This window comes from Chrysoperla carnea, chromosome 1, assembly GCF_905475395.1.
Source record: "Chrysoperla carnea chromosome 1, inChrCarn1.1, whole genome shotgun sequence".
In the NCBI taxonomy this organism is placed as follows: Eukaryota; Metazoa; Arthropoda; class Insecta; order Neuroptera; family Chrysopidae; genus Chrysoperla; species Chrysoperla carnea.
Window position 1 is genome coordinate 71,396,546 of NC_058337.1, and position 22,964 is coordinate 71,419,509.

Consider the following 22,964-nt stretch of genomic DNA (forward strand, 5'->3'; position numbering starts at 1 on the left):
ATTTATATCTGCCCACACTTGCATGAGCAGAAAAATCAAAGACTTATTCTATTTTTAAAGACCTCTATCCAACAAGACTTCATTGTAAACGTTTATCTTAAAATCTCCAATTTTTAGCACCTTGTGTCCGTGGAAAACTAGAGCGCCCTGTAATCATCTATTTGGAACCATCCATAAATTACTTCACAATTAGTTTACGATTTTAAAAATTTTTTTAAGAAAAAATGCATTAATTGAAATTTCTTAGTGATCAATTTCTTAAAAAATTCAAAAATTTAATTGTAAACATTTTATAGTTTTCAACAAATTTTATTCATTATTATTTGAAGTTTCCAACACGATTACACTTTTCAAAGCATTTTCGATAATGCAAAGAACCTTTTTTTTTTCCTTCGAATATTTGTGCCCTAGGCACTAGGCCCGTAGTAATAACAGTTGCGTCTCCAGAGTGTTAACAATGAAATAGTTAAAAAAAAAAAAAAAAAAAAAAAAAAAAAACGAAATAATTTTTGAATAAATTTTTATTGACGTTACAAACAAACACTTGTGATAGATCCATTCTACAATTAAATCAGAAATGTATATATTTGATAACAATTGAATGTAAAATTGGAAATGATTTATCCAATTTTTGCCCAACAACTTTACATTTTACTCCATTTATTGAAAAATATTCTCAGCAAACAAACGTTTTTCTTTTACATTACAAACACAAACTTGAAGAACATTGAATTGTCAAATCAAATGTATACATTAATATTGTACAATCTTTTCCAATCTACAATACTTTTGATTTATTTTTTTGTAAATTTTTTTGTTTTTATAAATTTTATTTTTTTGGAATAATGTAAAATGAATAACAGTAGTAATTTGTTTTTATAATAATATTTTATTTTCCAATATGATGAGTACTTTTGAATTTCGTGGTTATTGTTGAACTATAGCACCTTAAAAAAACGAATAACTGAAGTTCAGCCTATTTTATTGACCAATGCAGATTTTCCAAGAATAAAATTTTAAAAGATTGCAAGATTTAGCGTACCGTGCGTTTAAAATAGAAATAATCATCCAGGGAAAATATAGAAACAAAGCTATCCATGTTTAAATTAATTAAGCTTTCAGATAAAAATTAAATCCAATTATTTTTACGCCTCCTCCTTAAGATAAGAGTGTTTTGCCACCAATGTAAGTTAAATAATTTATGAAGCACAATCTTTGATTCCTTCAAGAGTGCTCTTGAAGTCGTCGGCATCAATAATATCGGAGAATATTTACAAATTAAATGGAATTTTAAATAATTTAAAAATAAAAACTCTCGAACGACTTTTATCAAAACTTGCAAATAATTTAATTTCTTTCGCATAGTATTTCAATTCAACACAAAAGAAGCACTTTCTCTTCTGTCAATTCCAATTTTAAAAATTTCTGATTGATTTTATTCCCTAATTGCATTAAATACAATTTTACTCAATTCTTTTCACAAATATTTCACTAAATTTTTACATTAAAGTTTTATAATCAATAAAACATTGCTGAATATCATGTAGAGGGATGTGTATACTGGAGAACCGAGTAACTCGTGAGCCATTCATTTAATAATTACTTACGTAGAAAAATTTTTGATTGCTTGTCAGTCTCTTGAATATTTAACAACAAAAGGTGAATTAATCACAATAAATTATGTTGAATCGAAAAAATTATTAAAATTCAATGGGCAAACTTCTAATCAAGATCTAAACTGTCTACTTTCACCTATACAAGTAATGATACTTAGCAGAAAATATTTTAGGGAAAACATCTTGCGTTTAGTTTTAAAAAAATGGATCACGAATCGCTCTGTTAGCTCAATGAACTGTGTCTATGGCACTATAGTACATAAGATAGATAATACTCAATTGGAAAAATTTTTCTTGAAAAATTTTCATTTTTAGAAAGCAATTTAAAAAAAAAAATCATACGTTTAAGTGTATGGAATTTAGTTATATATATATAATAATGTTTACAGATACAATTTGCTATACGCTATTTTGAAAACTTTTTTATTTTTGGATTATAAACATGAAGTTTTATTTATTTTTATGCAAAAATCAATTTTTTTCATTTATTTTTGAAATTTTTCAATCAAATGTATAAATATGTTTTTTTGTTTAAAACCACTGAACTAAAGACGTTAAGCAACCAAATTAGTTTACGATTACGTAAAAGTTTTTTTCGAAGTTATAAAGTTACAATAATTTTTTTGCGCTAAACAATTTTTTCACAACAGACAGAAAAGATTAAATTTTTTCAGTTTGAATGCATAAATTGTATTTTGCAAATTTTTCGTTTTGGTCAAGCTTGCACAAATTTTGAAACTCTTGATTTTGGTTTACACTGGATAAATCAAGGAAAATTAGAAAATCTGCGATCAAATGTACAACAATAATATCTTAGTTAAGTTCTTTGCAAATAATTTTTTTTCGTAATCCCACAGCAGGAATTGCGATATTACATTTCTCGCACAGTACTTAAACGCTTGATTTTCAAGAGTGTCATCATCTCAATTATATTCCTTCAAAGCGAAACAGAAATATTGATACTACTACTACACTTGCTTTATCAAATTGCATGTAACTTGCGCCCAATAAAAACGCGACACTATCTATATCTCAGATATATTTGGTGGCACCACAGACATTAAAAAAGGTATATTTTTCAACCAACAAATATATCTGATCTATAGATAGTATCGCGTTTTTATTGAACGCAAGATACATTTGATTATGAACTATAACTTTCTATGTGAGTTCGGAAATCCTATTCGATTAGTGTAGAGCCAAAACAAAAATGAATACTGACTATAGTATGACTAACATGAGGTAGATAGGCAAAAAATTTCGATTTTCTTCATTGGACGTATTATTTAAGCACAAATAAAGTCCAAACCTTCAATTTTTCGCTGATAGTATGAATTTTAATACAATTTTTAGAAATCGATTAAAAAAGCCTTCTAAAAATTTGTACAAATAAAAAAAATTGGCGATGAAAATTGCATTTGTGTGCATAAAAAATGAATTTTGTAATGCATTTTCCAGGAGTTATTTTATTTCCAGGTTTTCGGAGTCACTGATAACTAGTAGGACGTTGAAAAATGCATCAAATTAATTTTTCAACGTCATATTCGCGATCCCGTACAAATAATGCACGACCTTCTAAAAAATGTATTCCAAATTCATTTTTTCCCACACAACAAATGCACAAGTTTCTAGATGGCTTCCTGAATCGAATTTCGAAAACTGTATCAAAATCCGTTCTGTCGGTAAAAGAATTAGAGATTTTGTGATTAGATACATAGTATTTATTAAATGATATCTTATATTTTCTGATTAATTACTAGTTAAGTATTCAAATAAGCTTTGTGATCATTGTGATCAATAGTTTCATGTCGATTCATCCATGTAAATTTTATCCCGGCAATTCCGAAATTCCCTCGATCATTTCGTCCTCTTAAATTCATCGTTTAAACATTTTTTTTCTTGGGTATACTTGACTCAAAAAAATTCCGTAACATATCAATGGACAATCCCATAGAATGTGTGGGTATTTCATCGCAAGGTTTACGCCAGCCAAAAATTGGAATAATCGTGCTAACTCGACTGCAATAAAGGAATCGTTAACCTGAAAAACGTGGGTATCACACGGTTAACCCAAGGGCCAAAAAACCAACAAATCCTTGTTACCTCGATCCCATTAGAGACATGACCAACCCGCAAAACGCATGGATATTTCAATCGCAGGTTTATTGCAAGAACCGACAGAAAACCGACAGAACCGTGCTAACTCATAAAAGACATGACTAACTCGTAGAACTGCTGATCATTTCCATCACAATATTTAATATAATTTACGTTAATTTTTTGTACATTTAGCAGTTAAGAAAGAATATTCAGGGATGATAGAACTGGGGACGATAAATTTCTCGGGGACCAATTTGAATGGGATCAGAAATCTAAGATCGAAATGGTTCGTGGGATCAAATGACAAGAGGACGAAATTCACGGGGATAAATCGCCCTGGTACCGTAATAAATATTGCCTATATGTTTTTAAGGAATTGAACTCATTTAATTTTATTAGTTTGGTCAAGTTTCAGCATCTGGCACTAATTCTGTTCTGCACGCTACGAATAAGATTAGTTGGTCACATAATCACTTTTCAATTTATTTTCAATTATCAATAAATGTTACAATCTGACCAAAACCTGATGTAATCTCTTTGGACGGTTACACATACTTTCAGGATACAACCTTTTTGTATTGAAAAAGATACTGAAAATATGCCAAGCCGAACCAGAATAGATACATCTAATAATAATTTTTATATTAAATGCACGCGCACAATTAGAAACATGTTTATAAGCTGTATTTTAAGAATTATAAAAAAATCAAAAATGGATTTTTCAATGCATTATTTGAATAATTGATTTTAAAAATTGATTTCTTTAAACTGCAATGTAAATAATAGTTTAATTATCGTGGCTACTAAAGCGCACCATACGATCCGTAACGGTTTGATAATACAGGAATATATCGAGAAATCGATTTGAATATACCAGGCTTATTTAAATATTACGGATATAATTTTGTTAAATCTTTAATTTTTTGGAAATACAAGTTTCCATGAATAAAATTTGCTATTTCGCTACGATAGTAAGTCATTTCAATTTTCCTCATGATATCAACAGATAAATTTTCTGTAATATTTCATAAATTATTTCAATATCTGATTTCTGGACTATTCACGTATTACCTGGCTGGTACGCATATTTATCGTGACATATTTTTATTTTAAGAAGAAAATAAACTATTTAGAAAATTCTTAAACATAAAATAAAATTCAAATCCTATTTTTCTGAAGGATATTAAAAATGAAAATTACAATATGTATAATATTTTAATATATATTTATAAATATATATATATAAATATGTTGTGTCTATTAACAATTGATGTTAGACACATTATATTTTTTTAAATAGTAAAATTACTAATGCGAATATTTTTGTTTAAAAATGCATCTTTTACTTTTAAATATAATTTAGTGTTTAAATATAAGGGAAATATCGCTGACAAATTATATATGCTTTTAATCCAGTTAAATACGAGCACAAAAACTTGCATCCAAATTTTATTTTTGGTCAAAATATTTAATTTGATTGTTTTAAAATAGCCTGGAAAACACAGCCGTTGCGGAAAATTAATTCAGCAAGAGAATTCCTCTTTTTCAATATTATTGATTAATATGCTGAATTGCTGATGCATTAACAAGCGTATCGAATGATAAAATAAGAAACTCTTGTAGATTAAATTTGAACAATACAGTGCATACAATTTTTAAATATTTATAAAACTCTTTAGATAAAAGTATGGGACCTAAATCACCGCAGAGCGCACTATATAGAAAAATTGACCAAGTTTTATATTACAAAAATTGTTAAGACCAATCCAATGAATAAGAATGAAATTTTCGGAATTACCTATTCCAAAAACATTAAATCAATTTTGAATATTAATACATTTAAATTAAAAATATACAAAATGATCAAATAAAATATTTACCGAAAAATTAAACTTCCGAAGCAACTTTTTGAACGACTTATTAACTGGAATTTTTTTTTTTTTTTTTTTTTTTTGTAAGAGGGATTATTATAAAGGGAACGAAAATTTGAAAATAAATCAAACACTTACTCGTGTTTTTTATTTTTCATGGTGTTCCCTTCAAGAAAATAATACGCACATTTTTTTTTTATAAATGTGCTCAATTTATTTTTGAGAAGTCAAAGTCAGAGTAGTATTTAAATACTTTAAATAAAAGTTACCTTTTACTTTTTTTTTTGATAATTATATATATATTAACTATTTTTTTATTCAACGTGAACCAGTTATTTTTTAATATCCATTTTGTCTATGAAAATAATAAATATAATTAATTTTGTGTTCCATATTTTTTGAAGATTAACTTTTTAGATTTTATTTGGAATAGCGACACGTTTCAACATCATGCGAAGAGAAAATATCTTATTAAATATCCATTTTAATTATATAGTTTAATTATATTATTCAATGCATTTTGAATAAACCCCCTTCCGCTTCATTGTAGGTCCTGAAGCGCATATATTTTAACAAAATGTATGTATATATGTAGTTTTGTGTTCTTTTTACAAAAAAATTTACTTACTTTTAATAAATTTGCTACTTTTTTACTTTTGAAACATTTGCTATTATCATAAACCTAATCAACGATACCTTGGAATACGATTGGTAAGCAAACACGATAAGTGAAACTCAGAGTATCGAGAGTACCAAAAGGGAAGAAATAAAGAGATAAAGTTAGTTCGCTTCATCTATATCTTCCAAACGTAACAATTAAATATACTTTCTTACTTCTCTCTGTATATTTAAATTATTAACATTTTACGATAATATACGTAATTTTGGGATTATCTCTTGCAATTTCAATCTCGGTGTGGAAATTTTGTGATATCCTTGGATTATTATTCTTCAATATTCCTAATAAAAAAAAAAAGTATATACTTTAAAGAATGTAGTTAATTATATTATACTAACCACACGGCTGAAGAATTCTCGAATAAAAAGATTATATTCGTTTAAAATTGATATTTAACTCGATATTCCACCCTTCAAAATATTTCTTTTTTTAAATTGATAATTATTATAACGACAATATGAATAACATGATAATTTTATACATTATCTGATCTTACCACAACAATATTTCTATCCTAAAAAATCTATCAACTTCGTATCCCCACCATCATCTTTAAAACGTGATACTTGTCATTTCTTATCCTGTACAAAAATCTATCAAACAATAAACGATTCTCAACGCATCTTAACTGTTTCAGTCTCTTTAGTATTTATATAACAAATATAGTTATATATATATTTTTTGTAACAAACATAGAAAAATATACATTTGCTCACAAATTCAATCAGTCGAATTGTATTGTAATGTAAGAAAATTGGTAAAGGCGGTCATTTGTTTTCTTTAAATATAATTTGTGTTTTGTTTTTTAATTACCAACTTTAATATTAGTTCTTATTTATAATTTTAGTGGTCTTTGAGTTCTTTTATATCGACGAAATTTTATTTTATTAATTACCATCAAATTAGTCGTTGGTGTCCATAAATATTTAAGTCGTGTTGCTGCTCAATTAATTGCAACTCGTTATAAATACAGAGATACAGCAACCGGTATTTAATTGAACCAAACGTTCGTACTATCATTTTTTAATTCATGTTTGATAATAATAGATAAGATAAAATGGGTTAAAACCAACATGGAAAGTCAATATTATTTGCAATCCTCAAACCAAGTATGAAGTTATGAAAATCAGATTTTAAATTTGTTTTGCTACTTTTCTTTAAGAAGTTTTCTTATATGGTAGATATGATTTCAAGACCAGAACCCCGTAATGAAAATTGTTTGAGTCATTTGATTATATCGAAATTTGAGTTACTTAGATATTACTATGTAAAAACTTTATTTCTCTGATAGTTTATTATGATTTTTCTTTTAGATAGTATATTTAAATAAATCGAATTTCCAATCGAGTCAACCTGACCTAGATGATTTTTCTTACGGGTTTGGTTGTAACCTATTCTATTTTGCATATATTTGCCTATTACTGGCATCATGTTCGAATCAATAAAATCATTGGAAATTAATAGAATAAAATTTCATTTTCTGATTTAAAAAAACCAACAAAATAGTACCGTTTTTTCGTTTATTTAACATTTATCAGATACTTGATATATATCCGTTCCATAGATGTCAATTAAACAAAACGGCATATTTTATTAATTGTAATTGAACCACATAATAAATTATAATTATTCCCATCTAACTTCATATTTAATTTTTTTTATCTCAAATATATTATATAAATATGATTCAGTCACTTATTTTTTTAAATTAATTATAAAAAAAATCCTTATACAAGTCTTATTACATATTATATATAAATATTTTTTTTTTACTTTTTATTTAAAGAAGTCGTGATTATAAACACCAGAGGATTATTGAATACGGTTGGTGGTTGCGCGTCGCGAGTTTATATAAATCAATTGTTTTTTATATGTACACAAGCACACACTCACACACTGAAAAATATTAACGAAAATAAAAAACAAAAATTGTCACTCACTCTCTGATGTTTGAAATCTTTCGACCTAAAACACTACCGTGTGGTATTTTCACAGCCTTGTTAGAGATTTCCATGAGAAACTGTTGGATGTTTGGCTGTTATTTTTTTTTAAATTGAATAAAACGTGATTGTTTATATTTATTACTTTAATATTGAACCTGAAGGTGAAAATTTGTCACACTTTGAAATACATTTTTTAAGTGCCATGTTAAATTGATTATTTCACTGTTTACATTATAGTATATATGAAGCAGAAAAAATTTTAATTTTTTCAATTTTTTCGACAGGTACGCACTTTATTCAAGTATAATCCGCTCTCAGATAAATCAAACTCATCCAAAGAATACAGAAAAAATGATCGACTGTCAGTCATTCAAAAAAATAAAGTTAAAAGCAAATTGTTATTAACTGTTTGTCCCCCTCTCTTGGAGAGCTTTGATTTGTTACAATACTCAATCTAAAGCACTGAGGGGATACATGGTTAGTAATAATTTGATTTCAAATTTACATTCCATTTCAAAAAAACAAACAAAAATTGTTCAAAACCAAATTCTTACACCTCATTTTCCATGAACCTTTAAAATACGTAATTTGCGAAAAAATTGAACTATATTGATTTTGATTGATTAGACCATCTTTTTCAGTTTTTCTGAAAAGTACTAAAAAATAAAAATTGTTTGGAATTGATTTCTAAATTTATAATTGCGATAATATTATTTGTGCTCCTTTGAAATAGTATGGAAATTAATTAGGTAAGGCAAAAAATGACACCATATATTTAACCACAAACAAGCATTTTATAAAAAAAAAACAATAATTTAAAATAAAATATTGTTTAAATGTTAATCTAAGGAATTTCCATACCATTTTTTTTGGAGTGGTATGAAAACAATTACTTCGCAATTCGAACAATTCCAGTAGAAAAAATTCATTTCTTTATTTAAAATTATCTTTAGCAAATTTGTCTTACAAATTTAAGAATAAAAATTTTATTTGAACAAAATAATCGTAAAAATACGATTATGTATTTAATAAAAAAAATTAAATCGACAATGTATTTGAAAAGCAGTTTCTATTTAAGAAAAAATCTACAATTACACACAAAATAACTACTTCCAGAGGGTATCTAGATCTTTTAGATTTTTTTAAAATATAAATTTCACTAAAGTTTGCGGTTAGAAAACCATAACTTATAATTATATGATAACTGAAAAGATTAACGCCATATTTTAAACTTTCACACAAGCCCACTAAAAAAGCTCCGGCTCCCTATCTTATAAAACGTGAATAGCTTCATTTTTGTTCGAATTCTTACTTTAAACATTTATTAATAATTATTGAACAGAGTATACAAATTTTTGTAATTATTAACGAATATGAACGAAAATTGAATTATACTGGGGCACAGAAGTGATTGAACGTATAAACTTCTTCCTTGGTCCTACTTTGCTCAAGTTACCACCTGAATTTTAAATTTTAACTTTTACAATCAAAAATTATCTTTTTGAAGTAGATTAAAAATGGAAAAGAAAACAATTTTTTATTGAATAGCTGTAACTTACTTTACAGTATCAGTACTGCAGGAAACAAGTTAATTTAGAAATAAAAGTCAATTTTTTAACCTTTGGTCCTTATCCTAAAATATCATTCACATTTCCAAGTTAGTTACTCTGGTGATCAGTAGGCTCTACCATTGGCATTTTTTTTAACTTTTTATAGTTTTTGATAAATAATACAAATTGCTAACATACTAAGAGAAAATTAAGAAAAAATGTTTAAGATTCAAGATCACATGATGTGTTGCATGGTATTTCTCCAATTCTCCTTCACATTATTTTACTCCTTGCTGGGATGCTATGAAGCTCTGCTAAATTTTTGTTTTCTCATATAAATTGTGTGAAAATTAAATTTTCCAAAAAATAAGGCTTTATCATCGAACGTAGGTGCTAGCACAAATACTACTATTTTGTTAAACATTTACCTGCAGGATGAGAACTTGGAAAACAGACTATATTTGAAAGTATTTTTAAAAATGCATTATCATTCAAAAGTTATTACACCTGTATTTGATCGATGTATTCTTAAAAAAAGAGTCCTCAAGCAATATGATCAGATTCATTCTACTTTTTCCGACTTTCTTAAGATATAGATACCTCTTTTTAAATTCAGATAAGAAAAAAGTGAAATATTTCAAAAAATTATTTTATATATAAAATAAATGAAACATTTTTTGTGGAAAGAAAAATAATAGAAGTTTCTACATGGTATTTTTTTAACAGAGAATTAATTAACACATAAAAATTAAACTATGATATTTGTAATAATTAATAACATTAATAATTATTATAGGAAAAATAAGAAAATTATGTAACACATAAATACGAATGCACACGAACACATTTTTAAATCCGTTCTGTTCGTTTTGCTTCTCACCATTTTTTATAAATTAATTATTTTGTTACAAATATGTAAAAAAAAGTAACATAAAAATTCATCACTTTCTCTCTCTCTTTCTCTCTCGTTTTCTCTTCAACACTCTATGTCATATTGTTTTGGAATACATAAAAAATTATATGTAAAGTTTACTAATTTATGCACTTGTGGTGGTTTCTAAAGTTGAAGGGGCATCACCTTGACCAAGTTCAACCACGGGTGTTGTTGGTGTTTTTGTTATTGATGATTCTTCAATATGTTGTCGTGATGATTGGTCTTTGCTGTTCGTAATAGGAGTTGTTGTAGTTGCTGCTACTGTCTCTTCTTTGGTACCATCACCGTTATTTAAGAGTTCAGATGCTAATACGGTTCTAAAACAAATAAATTCTTTTTGAATCCGCATCTTAAAAGGTGGATAAAAAGTTAAATTCGTATATATCTCGTGGATACCTCAATTATCAAAACAAAACCAATCCATATAATATCGAATCACCACCGAAGTTTTCCTGACCATTTCGAAATTTGATAATTTACGACATTTGACTAAATCTTATGTAGACTAAGAATCAAATCCATTTCTTTTCAAATATCTCAACTTGTTTATAAATTACAGCTATGTAAAATTTTCGGAAAATGCCAAAATTGACTCTTCTAGTTAAGCTAGAGAGCTAAATGTGATATCATATGATGTAAAATACAATATAGGGTAAAACGGGAATTTTTTCTGAAATTCAAAATCAAAATTTGGATTTTGAATTTCTCAAAAAGGACATTTAAAATTTGTAAAAAATACTACACCATAGTTTGCTATTATATAATTGTTCAGATAATTTAAAACTAGGATGAGAATTTATTCAAAATTCTAAAAAGTGGGCTTTTTATAAAAATTCGAAATTCTAATTTTGATTATGAATTTTCTGTGTCACAAAAAATGTAGGTAATACCATTCTAAGTAACATAGCCATACGTTATATGTGAATTACTTGTAGTGTTATAGTAATATCACTTAGAATGATTCAACTTTTGCATTTATTTTGACTTCGGTGCACATCAAATGAAATTACTTGGAAAAAAATAATAGCACTTTTAGCTCTTTAAGTTACTGCCGCAAATCAAATATCACCGTTTTTAGACAATTTTTGAAAATTCGACATAGATGTAATTTGTAAAACAGCTGAGATAAAAAAAATTGACATTTGAAATAATACTGTTTGAAATAAACCCAAATCATCAAATTCCAAAATCTTGTCAGAAAAAATCTTGCGTTAATTTGATATGGATTGATTCCGCGCTAAAAGTAAAATCGTAATACAGGACACAATAACATACTAACTTTACTAAATTTTTCATAAGTCCGTAAAAACTTTACGTGTAGTCAAATGTTACGAAAACAGTATCTCCGGAAAAATATTTCGTAAAACTCCCAGAGGTAATAAGGTAATAAGATTTTTTTTTTAAATACATTTTATTCTTAAAAAGTTCTACTTTCACGTAAAGTTAAGTGTAAAGTTTATTTAAGTTGCTTAAAAATAGGGTTATGAGGGAATATTTTACATAAAAATTCTAAACAAATATCACTAAGTGTACATATTTTGTAAAAATTATTACTTACCCAGAATTAGTCTCAACTGTAACACCTCGTGCTTTATTTTTGTTATTCTTATTCTGATTTTTCTTTTTCGCCTAAAGTAAAAAACCATAAAGTAAGTATCTTGAACAAAATTATTACGATATTAAAAATTAAACTTACGTTTCGTCTTCCCCGTCCTACATTATTCATACGGAACGGTTTTGTGGGATGTGTTGGAAAGGTACTCATTTGGAATCCAGTATTACCAGCACCAGGTAAACGATTTCGTCCAACAACACCTGGAGCAGCAGGGTAACCAACTGATGTAATTTGTGGTTGTTGACGTTGAGTGGCAGAACGTGTACGTCCATAATTTGCACCCCAATTTGATACAACGACACCAGCTACTTCTAATTGACCACCACGTGAAGGCACTGGTCGACGACCTAAACCACGTCCCGTTCTTGCTGATGGTAAATTTAACGCTGGCAAGCAGTTTGGTGGGGGATAGCCAGGTCGTAACATGTTACCACCAGCGATTGGCGGCAACATTGGTTTAGCGAATTGCACGCTTAAACCATCTAAAATTGCTTTACGCATACGTTCAACTTTGACAACATGTTCAATATGATTTTCACATAATTCTAAAAGATTTTTAACAACTGCAGCCCGTGCTAATTTGTGGTGGAACAATTTACCATCAAAGAATAGCCATGGGCAACACATTAATAGTGGAATTGGAGCACCACATGCGTCATTTGCAAATAAGGCAGTTTCAACACCTTGCATAAATAGAGTTGATAATTGAACACCACGAGATGTAACCAATGGTAACTATAAAATTGAATAAAACAAATTAAGGAAAAATAATTATATTTAAATTTTATGTTGGTTATTTATGTATCTTATGTGTCCAATCCTCGCCAATTCTCAAATAATTTCCACAACGGGTAACCTTTCTTCCCGATTACCACATACACAATCAAATTAACTTAAGTAAATATATTTGGTCATCATTGGGCAATTAAAAATGGTTTATCATACAGATAGTGATTAATAAACAAGCACATTCCTTCAGTTTACAAAAATAGTTTTGAGTACTTACCGTTAATTCTTGTAAATATTGTGGATTCATAAGCTCTGGTGCAAAAGCCTGAGTGATAAAGGCATCTAATTCTTGACGTCGTAAAATTCTTTGATCCGGAATAGACATGATATACCTAAAAATAAAAGTTTTGCATTAAAAATATTATTTAACAGTATTTTAAATTTCAACATTTAAAATAATAAAAAGCTTGGCTGCAAATTAACCTTTATTGAATATTTCAATGGTACTTCCTGTTACAAAACTGACAATCAATTTAATCAATTGATCTTAGTTTTTTTCCCCAAGAATGCTAAACTGATAACTAGACGATAGCATTTTCGGTGGGTGATATTACTGGTATTCATAAAAATTCATTAATGAACTTCAAAATGATTACTTACTATTGTCTTATGTTATTGCTTTGAATAATAGGTAATCATTGTTTGATGATAATAACGTATACTCACAAAAACGCAAACTACTTGTAAATTTTGTGTTTTCAAGTATGAGTTATGAATTCCAACCTACACACTTTAGACATTCGAAAGTGTAAATGCTTTTAAGGGAAATGCATCGTTTTGCTGGATGCAAACTGCGCAGAGAACACATCTTGCAAATCTAAAAGTAATAAATTTAGCCACCCAAATCTCAAAAAAACAAGAAGCCACAAAACAACAAAAATCACTCAAAACAATGACTATTTCGATCGAAAATTTTGAAAGTTTATCAGATTTCATCAACATATCTTACCTTAAAACACAAGCCATAATTAATAAATGTTGTGGAACGTATGATGTATTTAACATTAACGATGTGTCTGAACGTAAACACGTTAAAAGTGCTCGTAAACGTCGACGTTTATCATCTAGTGCAGCACCAAACCAGAGTCGTTGTATTGTTGGTACACCCCAACCAAGTGGCTCAGCACGTACAATAACTGGTTTATCATAGTTATTTGCCTTAGACCAAACCCATTCTTTAACATGTACTTCAGGCAACTCAACTTTTTCACCATCTTTTTCTTTACTACGTGCCACATATTGTAAATGATGTAAATTAAATAAGATAGCGTAGACATTTTGACGTATTGGTTTAAATAAATTATAGACAGGTGGAATTTCACGATGATGTTCATCTTCAAGTAAACATGGTAAACGTACTTCACCATGTGTTAAAATTTGTAATATTAATGGTGACATTAAACCTGAAATAATTCACCATTTTTATTATTACATTAAATGTAATCGTTTTCATAATAAAAAGCTAAAGTTTGATATTTCCTGCAATAGTGGATGCAACTGGAACCCTACTCCTAATCCTCTTATCTCGGATTTTCTAAGAAGAGATTGTTTGCTTGAATTTAAGGGATGAATCGATTTAGAAAATTATAAAATATACCTTTTTGATGGCGTTCAGATGCTGTACGCAGTACTTCTGGTGCTACATATGCTAATTTTACAATCGGAGTTTGTTGTTCAGTCTTCTTTTGATTTTTAGTGGTTCCTCCCTCCTTATTTTTGGTTGGTGGTGTTGCTATTGTTGTCTGTTTCGTCGGTGATGCTGTTATACTACTCGAACTCGAACTGCTTGAACTAATTAATAAGGATGTGGCTGATGGAACAGTTCCATTCATTTGACCATTCATGCGTGAATTATCAGATGATGGTACTGATGAATCGTATTCTTCATTTGAACCTACAGATTCAGTTACTTTAAATACTAATAATTAAAAATTAAAGAAAGACTTCTTTTAGACTAATCCCTTCTGAATTATAAATCATTAACAAACAAATCGAAACAACTTTTAATAAAGTTAGCAGACTCTTCCCACATAGAGTAATGCATTACGAGTAACATATTGTAACATAATCAACCCAACAAAATTATTGCGATTACAGACGTTGGTTTTACGAACAGGTTGTTGGACGCCCGCCCTGTTGGGCATAAAACGCACGATAAAACCAAATTCAGTAATTTTTTGAAGTTATACTTCTTTTGGCGCGTTTGGATGAGAGTGAATTTGTGAGCTGCGCGCGCACGAACGACATGATGAAGTTAGCCACAGAATTGAAATAATAAAAAAATATATTTTCAACACTGAATATAGTTACAGTACTGAGTGTTCATACTATACACTACATAGTACTTATATCCCTGAGCCAGTTCAAGTCGATGGTTGTGAAATATAGTATTCATATGAATAATTAATTTTGAATGAAAGAAGTATAACTTCTAACGCGTGTACATAAGTACACACACTCTTTTTTTATGTTCGTGACCAATTTATATTATTTAATCTCACAGATAGTTAAGAAATTTAATTGTATTTTAGCTTGTTGGATTTTCTATCGAAATAATGAAAAAAATAGCACATACCAATGCCTGAAGTCAATTTTGACGATGAATTACTTTCAAGTTCACATGGCTGTTCGATAATAATTTCTGGTGTCATGACTGCGTTAGCAGTCGCCAGTTTGTAATCTTCTAAGCTTTTTTGCTAAAACAATAACATTTACATTTAGACCCGTGCATCACTAATTTATAAAATTAATCATTTTTCTCTTACTTCACGTTCAGTTGTTTCAGAAGCAAAACCAGACAAATCTAAATCAGCTTCTTCCGATAACTTTGCCTGTGAATTTGCTTGTGCATTTCCATTACTAACATTATTTGCTTGGTTATTGGAGCTGACATTGTTTTCATTTGTTTGGTTTTTATCTTTATTTTTCTTATTAAATCTGCGAGAATCTAAAAAAATATATTGAGTTCTTAAATTTTACTTTTATATTTAAAGAATTATGGTCAGTTATAAAAATAAGCACAATTTCGAAAAGTACTTAGTAACTGTAACTGAAAACTCTTCATGCACTTTTTTTTTATTCAAAAAATTCGAAAGTAAGTGAAATTAATTCTTAATTGTATAAACTATTTTCAAAGAGTGTTTTCCTGCGATTTCATAATTATAAATTATACACAAAAGTGTAATAACCGTTTATTAAAATGATTACTTACTGTTAGCAGAACGATAGCGTAAAAATCCTTCCTTGGTCCCATTTAGATAATACTGTATAGATTGTCGCAGTAACAATGCTTTTGGATCAGTTGACGATCCAAACACTTCTTTGGTAACATTATCCAGGTTATTCGGATCGGGAAGACTTTTTACAAATAATGCGATTGCTTTTATCGAATCGTAATTCTTTAAAATATAAATAAATTTTTTTTAAACTCAAGAATATTTTAGGAATGTCAAAAATTCTCAAAAATTGTACAATAACTTTATTTATATCGACAATAATGTAAATCTCTCTCAACAGGTGGAATTATCATGAAATTATGTCGCTTGCGTAGATTAACGTATTTAAATTAAGTATGTGGCTATAACTAAGGTGAGAGTAAGTAAAAATATTTTTCTAAGATAGAAGTTAGAGATCGGTTGGAGTGTAATCATTTGCAGCGTTTTTACTCATTTATGTTACAATTGAACTTTTGAATAAACTATTTTCAGTAAAAGAAAACAATCGATACTAATTTTAAAAGTACAGATTATTTTTTAGAGGCATTTAAATCCCACAACCATTAAAACTATACTCTCAATAATTTTAAAATTCTAAATTGAAAACTATTCTAAACTCAATTTCCAAAGAATTTTCGACATTTGATACATTTTTCAGAAATTTTCAACTTACGTTTTCTAATTTATTATTTTCTAAAATACTTTTATAAAAATCACGTAAATCGTTTTCAGATAGTAAATTATTGCCCATTAATGCAGCTACGATACATAATTGTTCCCTAGTTATCTCTAACGATTTGTTTAATTCATTTACCATATATTCTTTTGTTTCTAGAGAACCCTGTACAAAACACAAAATATATATTTTAATAACCAAATCAAGTGATCGACAGAATCCAAATATTGCGAATTAGTTCTTCAAAAAGAAAACTAGCAAATTTGTTTCAATGAAAAAAAAGACATTTTACCTTGTAAGTCAATTTTAAATGTTTAGATGAAAAATATCTTGGTGGGTCAAAAACAGCATATTCAGCATCATCAGCTAACAAACCATGAAAATTATTTTCACGACAATATGCAATCACTTCCTGATGATGATCATCCATACTACATAACACAGTTACATTTAAATGTCGAAAAACCATACGTAACACGGTACGTAGACAAACTGGTGCTGTCCACCATACTTTTGGTGGGGGTGTTCCTTTTGTATTAATGTGCTTCAGGACCTGTTAATCCAAATTTTCAAAAAATTTCATATGGCTCTTGGATAGAATAGACCACAGTAAGTCGTACTAGTGATTTTTTTGATTGTAATACTTTTAAAATTTCCTTCGGCAGGCGTCCTTGTTTTGTAACGTGATGGACAAAAATATTCCTCCATTTGTTATTGAATTATCTTATTAGAATAAAAATAAACCGCTTAATGTTCAACCTTAAGATTCAGACACAAAACTTCTTCGAAAAAAATGCAGTGTTTTGAGAAATTTGATTAAAAAATGTTTAAAATTAGCAATAACAAAATCACATGAAAAAATTCTAAAAGCATGGTACCCAATAAAAACTATCACAAGTGCGTACTTCGGTCTAAAAATTTTAAAATTCAATTTATTTTAAACTTTTCCTACCGGTACTCGAAAAAGAGGAGTTTTACATTTTTTAGCTTAAATTTAAAAAAAAAACGGAGAAACGAAAACCTTAATATTAGGTTTTGGATTTTTATTTCAAGTTATTATTTATATATAATTAGATATTATTTCTACGACATTAACTTGTTCTCCTAGTGCAGTCAAGAACAAAATAGTACCTCAAACTAAATTTTTCTTTTTCATAATTATGTGAATTATATAAAAATAAATTGTGCGATGCAAATTGATTAACAAAATTATAATTTGTAAATATATTTTTCTAATAAATAAAATCACATGTTTAAATGACATCATGGGAATTAGAGCCTGAAATTCTTTTCGTTTAGGCACAAAAGAAAAGCATTGCAGTGATTGCCTGCATTTCTTCGAATTTCAAAGAAAGAACTCATACGTTTTAATAGGAAATAGCTTTCGGTCATATTTGAAACATATTTGAAGCCTCCTCGGGTACAATCTTAGACTAAAATGTCTAATGTCTCATTTCACTACAAGCTCGTCTTCTCTTACCGCGCAAATAATCCAAAATTTTTTGACATTTACTTCAGACTACAAAGAATTTTTTTCTGCATTAAATTACAGAAATTTTTTTTTATTTAAATGAATAAAAAATGTAATTGCACAGTCCTTACATAAAAGAAGGTGGAGTTCCTCAATTTTAGGGAAATCATATTAATTTTAGAAAAAAAAGTTTTATTTAAAAGTTTTAGGAAATTTGTAGATTTAAAAGTTATTATCATTTTATTGTATAAACAAATAATAAGAGATATCGGTCAAATGGTTAATAAATAAATTTTCATAGTCGTATATGTCAAACGGTTAGTAATAAATAAATAAAAATTTTACAAAAAAGATACATTACAGAAAAGAGTAAATTTAATTATCTACAATAAAGATTATTACACCATTTATGGTTTAAGTGTACGTTTACGGAGATATAGACCAAAACGGTTTTCCCTAAAATTGACTCCCTTTCCCCCTTGTTTTGAAAGGATTTTGTGCATTTACATTCAATACGTGATACTGCAACTATTTATTTTAGGAGTTTTAAACAAACAATTCCTATAATTTAGTGCATTATGGACAAAAGTATCGAGTTTCAATATTACCTATACTAAATACTATACGATTCGAAAACTATCTTAAATTCTGTTAATTTTTTATTTGTACCTTGTTCACACGTTCTCGTGTTGCGGCCTGTTGCGCTTTCCATTCATTCATACGTTGTGGTTCCATAGCGCCATTAAATACAATTGCTAGTTCCATGTTGCCACGTTCTACTGCGTGCATCAATAATGATAAAAATTGAATAGTTCGATTCCACTGTCCACCGCAGGCCCAATCTGTATATAATACAAAAATAAATTATTTCCTGTTACTTGAAAACAAATTGACTTTGCTCTATAGGAGGAATGAATTGCGTTCTAAGTTTAAGATTCTAATAATGGATAAATGTAACAAGTCTAAAGCACGAAGTAATAAAAATTCAGATTTTTAAAGGGGGTTAAATGACACAGGTAATACTAATATAAAATGCTTTCAGGAGCTTACATTTAGGGAAAACAAAAAAAGTACTCATGACTTTTTTGCCCAGGGCTTAGTTTTTGGAGACAAAAGTCACAAAATGCCCCAACATACGCATTTTTTCACATTGTAATTGAGCCAAGGACTGTAAAATTTCGTCATCAGAATCAAAAAATATTTTCATATTCAACAAATAAAATTTACAAAATTTTAAAAACCCCCGGCATGTTTTTCGGATAAGGAAGGCTTTAATCGCATTTGAAATATATCTAAGAAAACTCTCCAATAAATGACCTTTTTCCTTAGAGCCTTCTCCAAATTGAACCGATTTTGAGTATTTATTTATATATTATTTAAACTTGCACTTGAAACGTAGCTAAGAACTCTCTGCATTAAATTAAACTTTCAAACGAACCAAACAAAAAAAAAAAAGAAAAAAAACACCGGTTCACAGATAGAAAGAGTAAGCGATCAAACTTATAACACCTCATTTTTTGGTTCGGGGGTTAAAAACAAGTTTAAAAATTGTAAAAGTTTTTCCAATTTTCTTTTTATCTCGACAACTAAGGATTGGACGTAAATATTGTGTATTTTTTGGATTAAAATAAACAAGTTTTTATTTTTCAAGAAAATGATTGTAAAAACATTTATAATAAAAGCCATACGATCGCCCAACCAAAAAATTTCACGTTAAGGAGGTTAAAAATAAAAAATTGGTAGGTTCCATCAAAATAATATTGGCCATTGGGATGGGTTTTGTACCAATACTCCAGTTACTCTACTTCCAGTTTGAATCACTGAAATAATTTTAAAAAAACGATTAGATCACCACTCAATGGGGCAGGGAAAGTGTAAAAAAACTTTATGCCTCTGAAGGTTTATCAAAAGTAAAAGATTCTTTAAGCCCGAAAGTTCTCAAATAATATTAATAGTCCAAGATCCTAATCACCCCAGACTTACGTCATTTTAGCAAACCTGAAATTTTTAGGATCGGTAGTGTGACTTAAGTCTGGGGTCACTGGGATCTCAATAATAAAACATACCATCTTTTACTAAAAAGAATATAAAATATTGTTGTGTTAACGGGTGTCGGGTTTTATAAATATTTTATTAAATAATCTGTTTTCGGAGTGGAACATTGATTTATATAAGTGGTATAACATAAATACAGAAATGATTCTATATTTATTCCAGATTAAAAAAGATTACTCATTTGATTGTGTTTAAAACATCATAACATTCAGCCCAATAATTTATATACAATCTGAAATTTCATACTAGAATTTACGAATGAATAATTTTTCATTACTAAAAAGAAAAATTGTTTCTTCACACATAAACTCTAAACAAAACGTAACGGAAGATTCTGGTGCTTTTTGAGGTATCCTGTATAGTTTTCGGGTTATTATAACGGAAGATACGTGAATTAAGTTTAATACAATATACAATTCACGTTCAAGACTAAATAATGGAAACAAGTGTAAAAGTACCAGAAGTACCTATTTTCGATGTAACATATCATTAAAAAAAAATTTTTTTAAAGTATTCGAGATAAGGATGTTATTGTACTAGGTATATCCATACCAGAAAAATAGCCTCCATATAATCGATCCAGACAGCATTCACCATCCACAACCAATTTCAATTTGTTTGGTTGATTTTGTTGCGGTCGATTACGATTCCGACCTCCTTGTTGCGCCGGCTTTGTTGGCAAATTTCGTGCAATACGAAGTAAGTCAACATTAACCGCACCACCAGGCACAGATGGATTTTCCATAAATTGTTGTAAGTCTTGAACACCCATTTTGCATCAAAATTAAGTGTCCCAATTTCACACAAATATTTATATGAATAAAAAAAAACGAAAAATTGAAAAAATGTATTTCAATATTTGAAATTCACCAAGTCTTAAATATGTTCTAGATGCGACCAAAACTGTAAAATTAAAAAAGAAATTTCTTGATTTTAAACCGCAGTTTATTTTATGCAAAAAATTTATTTTGTTCACTTACAAATGTCACTTATTTCAACAAAAATATTTTATAGTATTATTAATAGGTATGAGGTTACTAAGGATACACCGGGAAACAGTTAACGACTACGGAATAGTAAAAACTTTGTTTATTATTTGATTTTCTTGAGATATTTATTCCTATTACTAATAAAAATCAATTTTTGATAATTCAAGGCCGCCATTGAATAATTATTTTACAATTTTTTTTTTTTTGTCTCGAACTATTATTAAATAATCTAGATTTTAATATTTAATGATATTAATTAATTTAATTAATTAAATACTAAATAAATCGATATAATATTAATTAGATTGATAGTTGTTGAAAAAACATATTTTTTTTAATACCGGCATGTGATGTAAAAATTTACATGGGAAAACAAGTAAAAAAGCAGCCTGATTAGCGCATACAAATTGAAATATACACACCGCGTTACATCACAAATATATATCACATATAAATTTTATAGGAAGTTATTATACACTATACATATATTGCTAATTAATATTTAGAATATTAAACGTACCAAGTTAATTAATTTCATAATTAATCATCTTATTTCACGGCACACAATAATATTTATTTAATTCATGTATATTTTGGTAAGAAATACTTTATAACGGAAACAACATATTTTTTAACTTTTTGCCGGAAACTGTGTTGAATAAGCGCAATAACTTTCATACTTTTTGTATATTTTTGCGGGAAATTTAATTATTTTTCTAAAAATGTGTTTATTTGAAAACTTTTTAATATTCTAAAACACTTTTTTAATATCCTAGAAAATATAATAATTCTTTTAGTAGATACTTTTTAACTTTGAAATCAAGACAAATAAATATTTGAAACGCTTTTCTATAAAATAAATTTCAATGAACTAACGACTCTGTGCTCGTATGTAAGTAGAAATAAAAGCTTGAGTTGAAAACGAGTTCAAAATTATAAAACAATAAATTGAGCTTGAAGTCAATTTAATTTTTAATATTTTAATTAAACTTAATGTGCATTAAGCAATTAAACGATTGAGGAAAAAGTGATTTTAGTAAACACTTGCGCAAAAATATTTTTTTAATACTTTTCTACCTACAAATGATTTTCTGAACATCATCTGAACTCCGCACTCGCTCATTATGGCGAATTTTGAATTCCATTATGCGGCTTCGAATTCGATGAATTTTACAATTCAATAAGTACTAACGAAATTTTTGTTTATCTGAAGGAAATACACAGAAAAAGTTTAATAAATTGCTATAATTTCTTACTATGCTTACTTAAAACGCACTTGTTGAAGCAAGTAAAATGATTTTGCGGATATAAATAACTTATTAGGAAGTCAAATGTACGAGGACCTTGCATGGAGTAAAAATTTGTACAGCAAACTTGATATGACGACCCTTACGCTATTACAAATCAACCGGATAATTACAACAAAAATATATAACTTCTAAATAACTTTATTTTTACAAA

At 28.1% G+C, this 22,964-nt stretch overlaps 1 protein-coding gene across 1 annotated transcript; it reads right to left on the minus strand.

Moving 5' to 3' along the window:
• Positions 1 to 10,556: 10,556 nt before the first annotated feature.
• Positions 10,557 to 22,076, minus strand: LOC123305161 (constitutive coactivator of PPAR-gamma-like protein 1). The gene is made up of 14 exons (XM_044886792.1): positions 22,024 to 22,076; positions 21,067 to 21,417; positions 19,129 to 19,301; positions 17,281 to 17,541; positions 16,986 to 17,153; positions 16,309 to 16,495; positions 15,863 to 16,044; positions 15,673 to 15,793; positions 14,695 to 14,991; positions 14,047 to 14,500; positions 13,315 to 13,429; positions 12,390 to 13,043; positions 12,252 to 12,322; positions 10,557 to 11,010 (listed from the first exon to the last, which is right to left on the minus strand). The coding sequence occupies exons 2-14, from the start codon at positions 21,284 to 21,286 to the stop codon at positions 10,797 to 10,799; spliced, it is 3,117 nt and encodes a 1,038-aa protein (XP_044742727.1). The 5' UTR covers positions 21,287 to 21,417; positions 22,024 to 22,076; the 3' UTR covers positions 10,557 to 10,796.
• Positions 22,077 to 22,964: the final 888 nt, after the last annotated feature.